At 49.8% G+C, this 16358-nt stretch overlaps 1 protein-coding gene across 2 annotated transcripts in view; it reads right to left on the reverse strand.

Moving 5' to 3' along the window:
- The window catches only part of ASTN2 (astrotactin 2), a 332514-nt gene that overhangs the window by 222152 nt on the left and 94004 nt on the right, over positions 1 to 16358 (reverse strand). For both annotated transcript variants that reach the window (XM_051636914.1, XM_051636915.1), the window contains exons 4-5: positions 7905 to 8054; positions 551 to 658 (exon numbers count right to left, since the gene is read on the reverse strand). In XM_051636914.1, coding sequence (XP_051492874.1) covers positions 551 to 658; positions 7905 to 8054 — 258 coding nt within the window. The remainder of the gene's footprint in view (positions 1 to 550; positions 659 to 7904; positions 8055 to 16358) is intronic.

Consider the following 16358-nt stretch of genomic DNA (forward strand, 5'->3'; position numbering starts at 1 on the left):
AGCTCCTTTAACTCACAAAAATAGCCTGAAGGGAGTCCAGGCTACAAATCCCTGCCCCAGCCCTAATTTTGAATTTGTTCCTTTTAATTGATTTTGTGCTGAGAGGAAGCCTGGGAAATTTCCACCTGATGGATGCTTTGCATAAGTAACAAAAGGCAGAAAGCAGGAGTCTGGAGCAAGGGATTACCAAGGTGACCATCCCTGAAAGCTGCACTGGTGTCAAGATGATGATAGACACAGTCACCACACTCTGGTGCAGCCTTAGGGAAGTGCCAGGGCCCGTGTAACATCGTAGGTACTAGAAAGCATCAAAGAAACTCAGAATCTCAGCAGTGTCCCTGGGAAATACTATTTATGGCTCCTGCACAGTGCTGAATCACATGAACAGCACATCCTAGCATGTCCTTACCCCACCAACTAGCGTTGTGGTCCTCACCTAGACTCATACAGCATCAGAAAACATTATCCACAGAAACAGTCAAGATGCTCAATCTTTTTCTCCCCCTCTTAGACCCACGTGCATCCCACCAGTGCCTATGGCATTGGGTACCTTTGCTTCGTCTCCGGCTCCGATACTGCTCAGTGTAGAAGGTCAGCTGGGTTTCATCATCTGCCTCCGAGCCAGAATTCCCTTTGGCACGTCCAAACCCAATCCCACCTGGAAGCAACAGAGAGGAGAAAAATCAGTCCTGTCAGCTGGGATGCACGGCAGCAGGGGGAGCTGGGAGCTCCTTGGCAGAGCTGCTGGATTTGGCTGGTGTCCACTGCTCCTGGCCCAGGTGCTCAACAGAAGCAACTGGGGACTTTGAACACTCATGATTTTGCTGGTTTCTCATCAACAATCAAGACCCCATGGCGATGATCTAAACATACGAAGATGCTTTTTACCCCCAGGAATGTATTTTACAAATGTATTACAATGTATTTACAAAGGGAACCTCTGCATGTAGAAGCTGCTCTCCCCAAGGACACCTGCCTGGTGAAGTACAGTGAACTTTAGGTATTTGCTTCAAAGCCAACCCAGCAGAGACAAGAAGCATGGGGGGCATCCAGCACTCGGGGGGTACTCAGGACCACACTGCATGACAAGGATCTGGCTTCCCTCCCTCAGCACCCACTTTGGCCCATCTGTTCCATCCGCTTCTCATGATGGCCAGCAGCCTGTGTCTGTGTGGTGGCCAGCACCAACCACCACAGTAAGGAGCAGGGCTGGCCCCTGGTTTACCCAGTATCTCTCCCCAGAACAGGATGCTGGAGGAGCCCATCTCACCTCAGCCTCCACGCCCACGAAGGACTGATGGATGCTTAAATAGCAGTACAGTCTCTAACTGGCAGAAGTCCCTCAATCCTTGCAGAGTTTAAAGCAAAGAGGCCTCTGGGGGTTGACAGTGGCCCTTTAAATTGCCATTAAAATATTTTACTGTTTTTAAAAAATCCTTTATTCTAGGCAGAAGCACAATTTCCCCACTTCTTGGCAGAAGAAGAGAAAATGAGCAGTGCCTTCTGCCCTCTGAAATCCTTAATCACCACAATGAAAGGTGGCTGGCAGGAGCTGAAGGGACACCAGGAGCCCAGCACGTGGCTCCCACTCCATCCATACCCTGACCTGGCTGTGCAGTGTCCTCAGGGGGGATGTCTCAATGGAGGGGCAGAAAGAGGCTCTGCCAGCTCCTTTTTCTCCTGAAAGCAGCAGCAATGTGTGGTGGTTGCAATGCAGCAGTGCTTAGGACTTGCATACACGAGGGGTTTACAGGCTCACACCACACCACAACCCACCACCAGTTCGACCCTCTTCAGACCCCCCCTATCACAGTGAACATCCAGCATCACAAAACACCCATACCCAGGGACAGGAGCTTTGAGGGGCACGGCTGAGTGGTAAAACCAATAAAGCTTATTCGCATCAGTGAGAAAAATCTTAATTAACCCGGATTTCCAACACAGGCCTTTGGGCAACCAGCCAAGGCTGCAGCTCTGCTGCATGTCCCTTCTCCTGCTGAGCAGGGGCTGCCCTGACTCTTTTGCTGCCACTGGTGTCTGATGCTGGGAGACAGACACCAGCTATGGGAGGTTTTGCCCCTGGAGCTTGGCAAAGCCATCTCCTCTGCCCAGGAGAGGGACCTGGACGTTACTAGCACAGGCAGGACACGGCACATCCCTCTGTCCCCTTCCCATGAGCCAGACCCAGTCCCTTATGGGTAGGCAGGTGGCTGGAACAGACAGAAGCAGCAGTCTCTGGTGCTCACTCTGCACTCACATCCTGTGCCAAGGTGTGCAGGCAGCCAGTGCAGGCAGCGGGCAGCTAGCGCTCTGCCAGCCCCCGGCCCAGCCCCCTCGGGCTGCTCCGTGTTTGTTTGCTGGCTGTGTCTCGGTGATGGATGGTGCTGACATGTTAAATTACTCAGCCTGGATGTCTTCAGAGAGCTGGTGACAGCGATATTGCATTTTCTGATTACCCAGCACTGCGCAGGATGTATAAATACAGGAGCCAGGAGACCTGGTGCAGGTCCCCAGCACGCAGCGGAAACGTCTCCTCTGACCCAACGCGTGGTGGCAGAGGGCAGCCTGAAACATGAGTCCACAGCAAAGAAACAGCTGCAAGAGATGTGCTTTCAACCCTTCACACTACCAGGGATGCAGGAACACACCTTGGTGGTGGTTTTGGGGCTCCCAGAGCCCAGTTGAGGCAGCTTGTAGGACACAGGAGCACTCATCCATGACTGATCCTGCCACGAGAGCCTGATTTCTTGTTTAACTGGCCCCAGAATCTCCGTGAGATGCTCATGCTTGGGACATGGGCTGCCCTTAGTGGCTGCTAGCTGGGGCACAGGGCCAAAGATGTTCATGAGGGGGCCAAGGATGCTTGAATAAGATACTTAAAAAACAGAGGTTGGGGAAACAGCAACTTGGCAGTGCCAGGTACCTGTAATGTACTGGCAACTTTCTGCAGCAGCTCTCCCAAGGAGTTACACTGCCCTTACACCCAGTTTATTCCTGCCATTTAGATTTAAGAAAAAAAGCTTCCCCTCCTCACCTGCCTCCCCACCTCCTGTCCCAGCACCTGGGAACCAGGCAGTGGGACAGGAGTTGGGGAGGCAGGCTAGGAGGCAGGTGAGGAGGGGGAGCTCAAGGAAGATGCTCTTGCCTCTAATCCTGTTTGCAGATTTACAAGCTCGTTAATCCATTCAAATAGATCGCAGCTCAGCCACACGCCGGGGCAGGGCGCTTGTTTGGAGCCTGATATTAACTTAGTGGGGAGCAAGGCGGGGTGCCAAGGCAAACAGCTCTCACCGTGGCATAATTAAAGATGGTAGAGTTAATGCTAAACAGGGACTAAGGAAATAAAACTCAGGAATTAGAGGCTCTGTTATCCCCAGAGACTTTTTGTTAGCCAAAGCCACGTGTATTTTTAAAAGGTGAATTTCTGTCATTAAAAGAAAAGCCAACTTGACATTTTAAATCCTTTCCCCAAAGCCAGGAGGTTACAGAGCTTCTCAGGAAAGCAAAACAGATGCAAAACAAATCAAAACTGAGTTAATAATTTAAAAAAAAAAGAGTAATGGGAGCTTTTTTGATAACTCCCAACTGAGACCAAGTTGTTCTCAGATACTTAATCCCTCCAAGCTGGGTATTATAATACAAGTGGGAGATTGTATTTGTTCCCAATGGTGTCACCCTGGGTGACACCTGTGCCCATGCAACCCTCTGCCACAGCCCACTGTCAATGTAAAATGGTTTTTTCCTTTCTTCCCCTCCAGAAAGAGACAAACCCTGCACACACCACAGCATGCAAGACCCTCAACCTCCCTGCTTGACTGCACTGATTTCACTCCAACTCCACACTTGTGTGCCCTGTGCAACACAGTCTTCTGGGTGTTCAACAAGCTCTTCTACTCCCACACTTCCCAGTAAAAAACAGTTGGAAAGTCCCCTCCCTTCATCCTAAGCATTGCAGCAGGGTCTGTGGGCCCAGGGCTGGCAGGGGGATGGGGAGCCATACAATTAGCTAACTGGTCATTTTCAGTTTAATTCATTTATCCCCAAAAAGCTCACCAGTCACACGAAAAATCAAAAACAGTCAGAGAAAGGCAAATCAGATGTGATTTTTGGAAGGGGAAAAAATACACAAGATGCTTCTTAATCTTCCCTTTTCTTTCTACCTCTGTCCAAAAAACCCAACCTGGGGCAGGAGGTGCAACAACCAGGTGACAGCCTCATGTCTTCCACCCTGGGAAACTGGGATCACGCTGGTCCCAGACCACAGCTTTTGTGCAGCTGTGAAGGGTTCTGTTTTCAGCAAGGACCAACTCATGGAGCTGGACACGATGCTTTAACTTGAATGAGGTAAAAAGCTCCTGGCTGAAGCCCCCCAAAAAACTTGCCAGTGAAACGTGATGCTCTGTAAGCACCGTGGAACAGACTGAGAGGGTGAGGGAGGAGTGGAGGTGCCCTGGCTGAGGGGAGATGATGGATGAACCCATGGCTCTCCTCCCAGGGGTAACTTCGGGTACATCATGGGCCAGCCAAGACCTCTAAAGCACAAAAAGCCCTTACAACTGCCCGGCTCAGAGAGGAGGATCATTAATCGCTTATTCCTTCTCAAAGGCAGGGTGCTTTAAAGGCCTGCCCCAGGAGAGGGCACCAGACCCCCTCTGTGAGCACACCGGCCTACCCCGACGCCACCTCTAGCCCTGCACCCCGACATCACCCCCAACCCCTGGGTTGAGCACGCAGGGTGCTCCATCGGCCAAACCCTCATCCCTGGTCCCTCTGCTGCTGCCTCCCTCCCACGTTTCCCAGGACATCGCTTCCATATTAAGCCCCTCTCCAGGGGAGCCTGGTTGGGATGCTCCAGGTACCAGCCTGGCTGCATTTTGGGACCCAGTAAAGCCAAAGCCTCTTGACCACAGCATCCTTCCCTGCCATGCTGCCAACTCCCAGCAGAGATATCCTCCTTCCAGCCCACCTCTCCTGCACCTCAGCTCTTACCATCCTCTATTATTCATGAACTCTAAATGCGCTTCACTCGATAAAAGTGTTTGGGGAGAAAGTTTGTATGAAAAGGGCATTGCATGAAATAAAGCTATATAGTACTGCAAATGGAGAGGGTGATGTGGATGTGTTGGGGCTTTTTTTCAGTCGATCTTCTCAGCAAAATACAGCCCTTCCCAGAGCTGTTAGAAACACTTAACACAGAATCAGATTTAATGACAAGCAATAGGCAGCAGTTTAAACGCACTTAGTGCAGGGAAGCGAGGCAAGGCAAAGCTTAGCCCAGATTTGTTTTTGTTGGGCTGGGGCACCGGGCTGTTTGTTTTATCCCATCTTTCTGCAGGAGAAGCACTGGGAGCCCTTTCGGAGCCTTTCCGTAAGGGAGGAAATGTTTTTGGTGGGTGCAGCTCCTGCAGGGGGAGTGCTCTAGGCTGTAGGGCTCTGGTGAGGTTAAGCGTTAATTAAATCGGTGAGAAAATAATTACATGCATGCATCCGTCAGGCTGACTTGTCACTACCCAGTAACAAAGTTGGACACAAACTCCATCAGTGGAACTGTCACGCGGCTGTTAGAGGGAAATAAATGCATCCCAAATGGACAATTTCTTTTAGGGGGAGGAAGAAAAAAAAACAACCCCATGGACTGCAAAGGATTAATGAGGCAGAGGGTTTGTATTTGCAATTGGATGTAAAAAGCAAACATTGTGAGTTGTGATATCATCATTTAACCTTAATGTTCAATAGCTCTCCAACCACTCACTTGCTGGGGGGACAATTAAGCACAGGTTGTAAAAACAAACCCTCCGGCACTGGAGAGGAGTAGGGAAATGCATGGATACAGGTTCAGCAGCAGTGCCCAGCCATGACTTTTGCAAGTGAAAATTAATTTATATATATAATATATATAAATTAAAGCACCTGGGGAATCAGATCTCCATCAGAGATGCTGAAACTAGCTTGCTTTTCAGGGCTGCTCACTGGCTTCTGATGATTGACACCTTACAGTCTTTTTTCTAGGGTGTGCCAGTGAGGGCTTCCATAGGTGGAAACATTCAAAGCCACAGTCCGCTCCTGAATCCCCAGCATAGGTTAGGCCTTGGCAGTTGGAGCCATACACAGCTCCCCACTATCTCAGAGACAACATACAACCATCTGTGGGGGACCCTCAGGAGGAACAGAGACCCAAGGAAATGTCCTGCTCCTGGTGTAGATGAGGAGCAGTCACAGTATTATGCTCCCAGCTAACCTGGGCCCTTCCAGCCAACCTCCTCACTTTTACCAAAAATGGAGAACAACCAAGGACTCTCTTGTCCTGGTATCCACTGACTATTCCTGTGGCTACTGCTGGGCAGAGGGATCTGGGGGCAGTGGTGGTGGAGTGAGGGTTGAGAAGTCCCTTCCCCTGGCCTGAGGAGTGTTCTAGCATGGTGCAGTTGGGGATTTGGAGGAAGGCAGGGGAGGCTCCAGTGCAAGGAGGTGGGAGATAAAGGATGCATGTCCCCAGGGATAGGGAACAAGCCGGGCTGGCTCGGGGCCACACAGCACTCCCATGCAGCCAGCAGCTCTGCCTGCAGCCAGGCATCGTGTCTCCTCAGCTCAGCTGAGGGGATTAATTGACTTGCTCCATTAGTGACCAAAAAGCCTCTTGCCTTCAGGCAGCTTAAAAGTGAAATAAAAACACCAAAAAAAAAAAAAAATGAGGATGGAGCAGGGAATCAGGGAAACTTCACCAGAGAGTCACTGTAGACCCCAAAGCACTCACACACACACGCTAAAATCCAGATATACGTGTTTGAATAAATAGCAGAAAACAAACCAAATAATTTAAACTGGTTAAAGACTCAGAACATTTTCTTCATGCTAAGTGAATAATTTATAGGCAGAGCTATAATAAAAAAAAAAGCCCTCTCCAGGCCTGTATTGCAGGAAAACATATCCAGAATAAAAGATCACATTTAAGATTCATAAATAAATGGAAAACAAAACCAACAGTAAACAAAAAGAAAAGTAATTCCTTCCCAGTTCCCAGTGCTGTCACAGAGACCCCCAGTGTGTAGGGGAGACCACGGCCAAAGGACTCCTCTGCCCATCATCTCTGGATGTACCAGTACAGGTTGGGGGCTCACCTGCTGGAGAGCAGTGTAGGAGAAAGGGACCTGGTGGTCCTGGTGGACAGGAGGATGACCATGAGCCAGCAGTGTGCCCTTGTAGCCAAGAAGGCCAATGGCATCCTCCCAGCTGGAAATCTGGACCCAAAGCCCCCCCACAGCCTCAGCACCCACCACTTACCCCACAGCCAGGACCATTTGAAAAACTGGTAACAACAGAAGGAGGCAGTTTCCCTCAGAGGCAACACAGGGACCAAATCCAGTTTGCTGGGCTGTTTCAGCCAACCTCCTCTTGTTGCTCCAGGTAGCTGGCAATGGCTATTAAAGCTACAAATAAAACTGAGCAGCCCCCACCACGCTTTTGTATCCAGCAACCATGAATGCTGCTCCCACTTTCTGTGTGGCCCCCAAAAATACAGTCCAAAAAAAACTTGGGAAGTGCAACAAAGAAAGGTCCCAGTGATGTGAGTTACAGCCAAAATGAGCTTCACACCTTCCTCTGAAATAAAAACTTAGCAAGGAATGGTTTCACTCCCACCACACCTCCGTTAGCCGGGGAGCTGGCAGGGACTGGATAAATCCCTAGGGAGATGTGAGGTGACACCAGTCCCGAGCACCTCCACAGACCACCCAGAAGATGCCGCGGGGGATTTGCCCCTCTTCATCCTGTCATGAGGGAGTTCTAGGGTCCCCCACATCCAGCAGCGAGGGTGAGGAGTTCCTGCCTTCCTCCCCAGCCAAACTCCTCTGGACACGGTCAAACCCAGGGCACTCGAGGGGCAGGGGGTGACCACAGCATCCTACCTCGGGGCCGGCTCCGGCGTTTCCGTCTCCCCACGGACGTGCTGCGCAGCGCGGGCTGCAGCTGCCCAATCTCAATGGGCGTGTTGGTGCGGAAGCTCTCCTTGAACTTCTGCATCAGGGACTCCACTGTCTCCTGTGTCACCTCGGGAGCTGCAACACGGACAAAGGGAGAGTGGTTAAAAGAGGACCAGGCCATCGTGACCCCACCACCTGTACTACCCCTTCCTTGCAGAAGGCAACGTGAGCCAGAGCTGCAGGAACTTCCGTCAAGACCCTCAAAGGCACCACAGGGACTCATCCAGCAGGTTCCACTTCTTGCTAACAACGCAGAAACTGGAAAACTGCTAGTTTACTGAAATTACACTTCCACAGTGCTTTCCAGTACTATGGATTTTTCCTTGCCTCCTCCCCCATATGCACGTGGGGCACTTGGAAGCACTGGGCCCTTTTCCAAGTTACAGCCAGAAGGGTTCAAAACACAGAGAACCTCCCCAGGCACCCAGCTGGCTTCAGGTTGGGTTTAACTCTGCCTTGGGAGCTCAGAGTCAAACCCTACACTTGGCAGCCTTTTTGGGGGTCAGGTAGTCTCCAGCTAGTAAGTTTGGAACTACAGAGAGATGGGCAAGGCTGGAGTGGGACCACACTCCAAGCTGCAGCAGGAATCCCTGGGGTCTTCCAGGGGCTGCACTCCCACGCTGTCCAGCAGCACCCAAGCACATCACCCCTTGCTGGTATTTAAGCAGCTCCTCTCCTTGCTCTCATATCCCCTCTATCCAGTAATGCAAAAAAAAAAAAAAAAACACAAACACCCAAACCCAGAATTGTCCTGTGAAACTCAGCACCCACCCAGACAACTGAAGGTCATGGGAAATCATGGAACCACTTGCAAAAAGCAAAGATGAAATTCAGGATCAAAAAGTTTGTCCTCCTGCCAGCCACAGAGGTCTCCCAGACTTAACAAATGGTTTAGCCTCTGTCAGCTTCTTGAATAAACTCATTAGCAGAACATAACCTCTGTCCTATCTCCATTGCCAGAGTCATAAAGCTCCTCTGATGAGTTCCTGAAGCTCCCCCAGCACACAGCTTGTCCACATGGAGTGGCCAGGATCACCAGCCCCACAGCCACCCTGCATCACATGTAGGTGAGGTATAAGTGAGCACCTTGGAGCTTCCCAGCCTGCCTGGAGTTATGGGCCACCCCACCGTATCTCCCAGGCCCAGAGACACACCAGATCTGCACAGAGCTCCTTGCAGTGCCTAACTGCTCCAGACCATGGGCTGTAATGCCCTTCACAGCACGGTACAGGGGCCATTTCAGCATGAGATGAGAAGCTGGCCATGCAGGACAAGGCATTTGCAATCCCAGACAAGGATTTGACTGAAATGTGGAACCTGCAGCAGAATGCTCTACCCACCACCCACACACAGTGAGGGACAGCCCTTACCACCATGTGCCACAGGCAGTGCCACACCAGCCCACAGAGCAGCTCCTCCTTTCTTCTCCCTGAATCCCAAAGGTTATATCCCCACCCTTCCCAGGGACAAGGGTTTTAAACCACCCCAGGGTGTTATTCTGCCCCAGCAGGCTACAGAGAAGGTACCAAAATCTGCCAGAGCCACTGGGAGAGAAGCACCAGAGAAGAGCAGACCATGGGCACAGGCACATCAGGAGGACCTGGGAGAGGATCCATCCACCCAGCACTGCTTCACCAGGCAATGGAGAAATGAGGATCAAACCCACTGCCTGCATGAGCACTGAGGGTGGGAACCATACAGGGACAGCTCCAGAAAGAGGGTGGCCTAAGGGACCCACTATGTTACGTCTTACAGTTATTCAATGCCAGGCTCCCCCAACCACCACAGAACAAAGGCAGCTCCCCAAAGCCCCTGACATTTCCAGCAGGCATGAGCAGATCCTACAATGTTGGGTGCCTCAGCAAGCAGCACTGCAGGGGGAAAAAATATTAATCAGGAGTGGGGAAAGATCTCCAAAGAGTGCCCAGTCCCACACCTGGCAGCACATACCTGACCCCCTGCTCCAGTCTCCACTAAGGTGCTGGGAAGGATGCTGTGGCAGCACTGGTGTGGCTCAGCACCCCGCTGATGGGAGGGGTTGGGGAGGCCCACCCCTGCAGCTCTTTTGCTGGGAGGAAACGTAGCAGGGCTTCCCCACCAACAGATGACAAGTTATCTGATCCTTGTGTGACATGCGCGAGCAGGGCAGGGAGATCGGAACCACGTGGCTGAGGGTTACGTACTGAAAAGAGGCCAGAAGGGAAGCCTGGGGGGGAGGAGAGGACCATGCCTGCAGCTAACCAGGAGTGGTGGGGTCATAGCTCTCATGCTCCCTGCTCAGCTGATGGGAACAATCAGCACCATAGTGGTTGGACCCCATCTGGCCACTGCTCTCAGCACGTCCAGCCAGAGGCATCTGCCCACGTACTCGGCCATGGATTGAATGCCAAAAGCAAGGGGGGAGCGTTACCTTGGCAGAAAGAAGGTCCCTGTAGTCGCCAGCTACTTGGGATGATGTTACAAATACTTATTCCAGGAATGGGGTCAAAAAGCTGGTGCATTGCACCACTCTGAACGTCTCACGTGCACCAGCACATGGCTGCCTCCCCATGCCTATGAGTTCAGGGGGTCTGAGCAACAGGAAAAAAAAAATAAAAGGAAAGAGAAAAAAACCCTTTTCAACATGATCTCAGCAAGCAGAGTTTGACATGGCCAGCATGGAGGAAAAGCTTGCCAACAAATTAAAGGTAGCTGAGCTTCACCTGAATGAACACCAGGGGTCAAGGATGAAGGAAGGACCTTTCACACACTGCCAACCACGAGAAAGGAGAAGGAGAAGAAATCAATGCACCATAAGGTCATGAGGCACAGCACTCACCAAGGCTGCTGTGACCCTGCTGACCGTGGGGGTATCATCACATCCATAAAAGAGATACAGTCCACCACAAACTGTTACCTGGGCTTTGCCACGTGGATTTCCATGGTCACCCAACTGAGCTTGGACAGCCAGGGGTAGGGATCCACCATCCAGCCCTATGGGCATCACACAACAGCACAGCAAACATGAGGTCTCACACACACACACTTGGCATTCCCACTCCCACTGAAGCTTTAACAGTTCAAACAAGGACAGGAACACAAGATACTGCAGGGCACTGACACCCCAGTTCTTCCTTACAGGACCCTCCTGGGCTGCAGGTGGCACACACAAGCCAAGATGGCCCTGCTGCACTGCCCGTAGGTGCTGCCCCCCAGCAGCCCACCACCAGCTCCTCTTGATGGTGACAAACACATCCTTTCCTTGAGCAAAGCTTGCCAAACCACCTTCCTTCTCATCCCTGGCTTCCAGGAGATAAACCCATCAGGACTATTGAGTTCACATCCTCATCACCACATTGAGAGTTTCTCCAGCCTGACAGAGGTTGGGCACGACACTATGATCTCCGTCTCTCCCCATCCTATCGTGAGGACTTTCAGCAGCGGAACAACCCCAGGAGCAAGCTGAAGCAGAGGGAGCACGAGGATTCTCAGCCTCCACAAACTCAGTTTCCACCTTTGGCAGCAATTTCAGGACACAGTTGAAGGTTAACATCCCTTTTGTAGAGCACATTGCATGGTCCCCTCATACACCACCCTCCTGTCCACCCCCATGTGCTATTTTGAAAGCAGTTTGCTTTCCCTATGGTTCCCCTCTGTGTTTGCACATCTCCCACAAAACAATTCATACCAATAGCTTTTCTTTCTTTCTTCCTTCCTTTCTGCTGGCATAAATTGCAGTGGGAAAATATGTTGTTTGGCTTAAAAATTACAACACCACCACAAAAAAAAAGTCATAAACTGCACAATATGAGCAATGTTTGGGTAAAAATACATTGCAACAGAGATTGGAAGTGGCAACGCTCATTCCAGCTCTTGCAGGACTCCCAGAGCAGCCAGGAGAGCTTTACCTTGTCCAGACACAGGGGCTGGGTATGGGGCTGTTTTGGGGAGATAACAAAACTATTATCTCATCTCCTTCAGTGGCCAGGAGGCATTCTCCAAGACACAGTCTCAGGCTTGGATCAACCACCTACAACCCATACCTGAGAGATGCACTAGTTGCATGCCTCCATCTTCACCGGTTGCACTTGGATGGTGCCTTCACCATCCCAGGACATCCCCAAGGGTCCCACCCAAGCAACAAGGAACTGCAAAACAAAACAAACTGTGCAACCTGTTTCCTGACAGCAGAAGCTGGGAAACTGGGATGGAGCTGGAAGTAATAGAAGTACCCTTGGAAACAAACCCTTGTCTTCCCTGAGACATTTTAGAGTCTTCAGACATGGCCTCAGAGAATCTCAATGGAGCAGCTGCACCACATACTCGAGAGCTGTCCTCAGCCTAAGCCAATGCTCCTGCAGCCCACAGAGGCTTTATATCCACCCAGTACCTGGCAGCCCCACTTGATGCTGTTCTGGACCACAGGGGAAGGGCAGTAGGTCTTTTTCTAACCAGGCATGAGGCCTTGTGGTGTCACTGGGCCATTGGGAGAGCTGGACAGCTCCATAGCTTGATGTTTACAGTCAATTAAAACAGAGTGGTGAGGCTCAAGGTCTGCAAAGGTGCCATCTTCTCCAAGTCACCCAGTCTTTGGTGCTCAAATTTTGGTCCCTGGAGCCATGACTATCCCTCTCCTCCTCACACAATATCTTTACTCCTACAGCTGCAGGGAGAAGACTGGAAAGGCAAGAGCAGCTTCTGTTAGAGCTTCCCACACTAGGTATTGAGCAAAAAATAATTTTAAAAATATATATACACTTTTAAGCCCCTGATTTTCAGAGCCCTCTCTTTGATTTCTGAGTCTCAGAAGGCAAGTTATGGATGCCTCAACTTAAACAGTGGTTAAGATGTTCCCCGAGTTTTGGAGAGAGAAGTAAGTCACAAGAACTGCTCAACTGAGCACGTCACTTTGCTGGAATCAACTCATTTCACAAGAACATGTCAAACTCAACAAGGATTAAACGGAAAAGTCTGGGCACAATCAGAAGCCAAGGTTGGTTGGATTTTTACCTCCTGGCCTGGACATGAGTTCATAACAGCACCTGTGGCCACGTGTGGGACAGCCCCTCATCTCACACACCAGCTCCTCTCCATGCCCATCTCCTGCCCTCTAAGTCCTGCTTCCAGTATTTTTCAAATAATCTGTTTTTTTCTAGGCACAGGGGAGGGTTCTCTCCTGGGAATCACTGACACTAGCTTGAAAGGTCTAATGCATCACCACATCCACAACCCACCATATAAACATCAGCTACATATAATGCTTTTAATAAAGTTATAATTGTTTTCTCCAAATCAAACCCCTGAATTCTGACAAACACATTTTTATATTTCTGGATTAGTATTCCGGGAATTTTTATTTTGCAAAATATTTCAAGAAATCAACTTTCCAATTCTCCTTAGGATGAGCATAAATCTCATAATTCTGGAAGCTTTCCACATGGAGGAAACCCCATTTTCTCACCAGCTTCAAATAAAGGTTGTTTGTTGCCTCTTGAAGCATGAAATATGCAACAGTGTTTGTTGTGAATCTGGGATGTAGACTGATTTTCAACAGTGCCACCCTGAAGGTACTAAGCTCCAGAAAGCAGAGAGCTCTACTAGCATAAAATTAGACAATTACACTGATGCCTACGCGATGAGGGTGGGAGAGATTTGTACAACAGCTTCACACATATTGGGAGGAAAACACTTGTGGAGAGCAACGTCCTGCCACAGAGCATGGAGGATATGGCAGAGACATGAGGAACACAGGGAACTTGAGCTCTCCGTTTCTTTCCCCAGTCACCAAACACCTCTACCGTGCTTGAGCAAGGCTCTCTGTCCCACCACTCCTCTGTTCTCCATGAGTTTTCATCATGTGCTATGTGTAGGTACACTGTGTCCATGGACACCAGGACAATGGAGGGCTACAAGGATGATTAAGGGACTGAAACATCTGTCATACAAGGAAATACTAAAAGACCTGAGGCTGTTTAGTCATGAGAAGACTGACAGGGGACCTTATTAATGTCTATAAATATCTAAAGGGTGGATGCCAAGAATGGGCCAGTCTATTTTCAGCAGTGCCCTGCAACAGGATGAGGGGAAATGGCATCAAACTACAACACAGGAAGTTCCACCTCTATATAAGGAAAACCTTATTGACTGTAAGGGTTATGGAGCACTGGAACAGGCTGCCCAGAGAGGTTGTGGAGTCTCTTTCTCTGAAGACATTCAAAACTCACCTGGATGTGCTCCTGTGTGATGTTCACTAGGTGATCCTGCTCTGGCAGGGGGGTTGGACTAGATGATCTATCGAGGTACCCTTCCAACCCCTAAGATTCTGTGACTCTGAAAAACCACACATGCCCATACATCAGGCGACCAAGCACCTCCTGCAATCCATACATCTTGAACCATCCTTAGGTGATCCCATCAGGGGAAGTGATAAACGTGGCCCTGCTCATTGCCAGAGCTGGCTCCCAGCCCAGCCTGCCAGGGCAGCACGAGGGAGGATCAATCTCTCCCTAAGGAGCTCTTTTACAGAAGGAGTTTCAGATGCAGCAACAGAGGAATATGGGAACCAGGGAGACTTGTAATCCATCTTAACTTTCTCTTTCTTTTCTTTCCTGGCCCTTTTTTTTTTTTTTTTTTGAGTTTTAAAATAGAAAATGTGTACTTTTTTTTAACATAGGTATTAATACATTAATAGATTATCACATGCATTAATAAGTCTCTTGCTATAAAAATAGATGTTATACGTAATAGTCTGATTTTAATTGCAAATTGGAGGGGGAGAGTAGCAGAAGAAGAGAGAAAGTTTTACTTGAGATGTCTCCTTTGAAGGAAGCTGAACAAATGTACTTTCCTCCTTCATATATTCATGAGATGACTGCTTCCCTACCCTGTTCTCCACCACCCTCAGCTCTGGGCCCAGAGCCAGCACAGTCCTTATCTGGTATGAGGCAGGGGGGAAAAAAAAAATCCTGATAGGATCAAAAGTTTCAGTAGTTTAACAGATCTCAAAAAAAAAAAAAGTCATCATTGGATTTTAATCAAGCTGGAAGCATGTGATGGGGAAGGAGGGATGACAGGACAGGCTGGTGCACAGCATGGGAGGGGGTGGAGACCTGTGTTGGCTCAGCATCCTGCAATGGGGTTGGGGACCCCAGGGAGCACCAGAGGGCACCCCACAACCCCTCTGACCACCCACCTGCCCTTTGCTTGTCCTCTTCATTGCAAAGCTTTGTCAGTCCCCTCTATCTACAGTGAGCAGGAGAGATTTCCTGCAGTTCCTGCTCTTGTTGCAGCTGGGGGAGATGCTCCTCAAACCAGCAGGACCCAGAGGAATGCCCAGCCTGCCAGGGAGAGGTAGCTGGAGCCTCTGGAAATGCCTTCCCAGCACCAGCTGCCCTGACCCTTCTTCATCCTCTCTCCAGTCACGGTGCTCAATTGCTTCCCAGCTAATTGCCTCCACTCATGTGTGCAAACCAACCATTTACTGCAAAATGCCACGGAATGTTAATTTCATTCAGAATTGGGTAATTGCAAAGCACTTCCTTTTCTTTTTTTCCTTTATTATAGGAAATGAATAAGCATTTTATTAATGGCATCATTTCCAACTTCAACCACAATCATGGCCCCATCGACGGAGGCTGCAAGTTATTCGTCACCCTGCACCTTCCCTGCCTCTCTCCCTTCTCCCCTCCCCACTCCCCCCCCCCACTCCTGATCTCCCATGTTGGTAATTAAGATCATATGATATAATTATAAACACATTGCAAAAGATCAAACACCTATGAGTCACAGTCCAACAGTTCCCACCTCTGCATCATGAGCATCTTTCAGAAGCAGATGGGTCTCCACACTCCTTGGGTTGCTACCAGTTGGGTTTGACCTTTCCAGGAGCTCCTTTCGACTAGGAAACCCTCAGCTCTTCCACAAGGAAAAGACATTTCTAGCACAACCCTTCCCTGACACGTACAGGACACTTACCTCTTTATCCTATCTCCCCTTCTGCAAGGAAAAATCTTTGGCCATGGGATGCTGCCTCATCTTTCCCTGCACCCAGAAGGTCCAGGTTACCAGAGACTGTTTCCCACCTTCTCCACTCCAATAAAACCCTTAACTTTTTTTTTTTTTATGAGACTCAGTACATTTTTCACTTATGTAGTCATCAGAGAAGAGCAGGAAAGATGGGCAGACCCTTAGCAGCAGCTAATGCACCTCAAGGTATAAAATAATTGAGAAGTTAAATAAGAACACTCTGGAGGAAACTTCCTGATTTGGTGCTAATGGACATGAAGCAGCCCAGGCTAATGTTGCGTGGCAAGAGGAGAGCTGTCAGCTCAGGAGCACAGCACTGACCTCCTCTGCACATCTCCCAGAACTCCACAAAACCAGGGGAAAATCTGCCCTGGA

This window comes from Apus apus, chromosome 19 (assembly GCF_020740795.1).
Source record: "Apus apus isolate bApuApu2 chromosome 19, bApuApu2.pri.cur, whole genome shotgun sequence".
NCBI lineage: Eukaryota > Metazoa > Chordata > Aves > Apodiformes > Apodidae > Apus > Apus apus.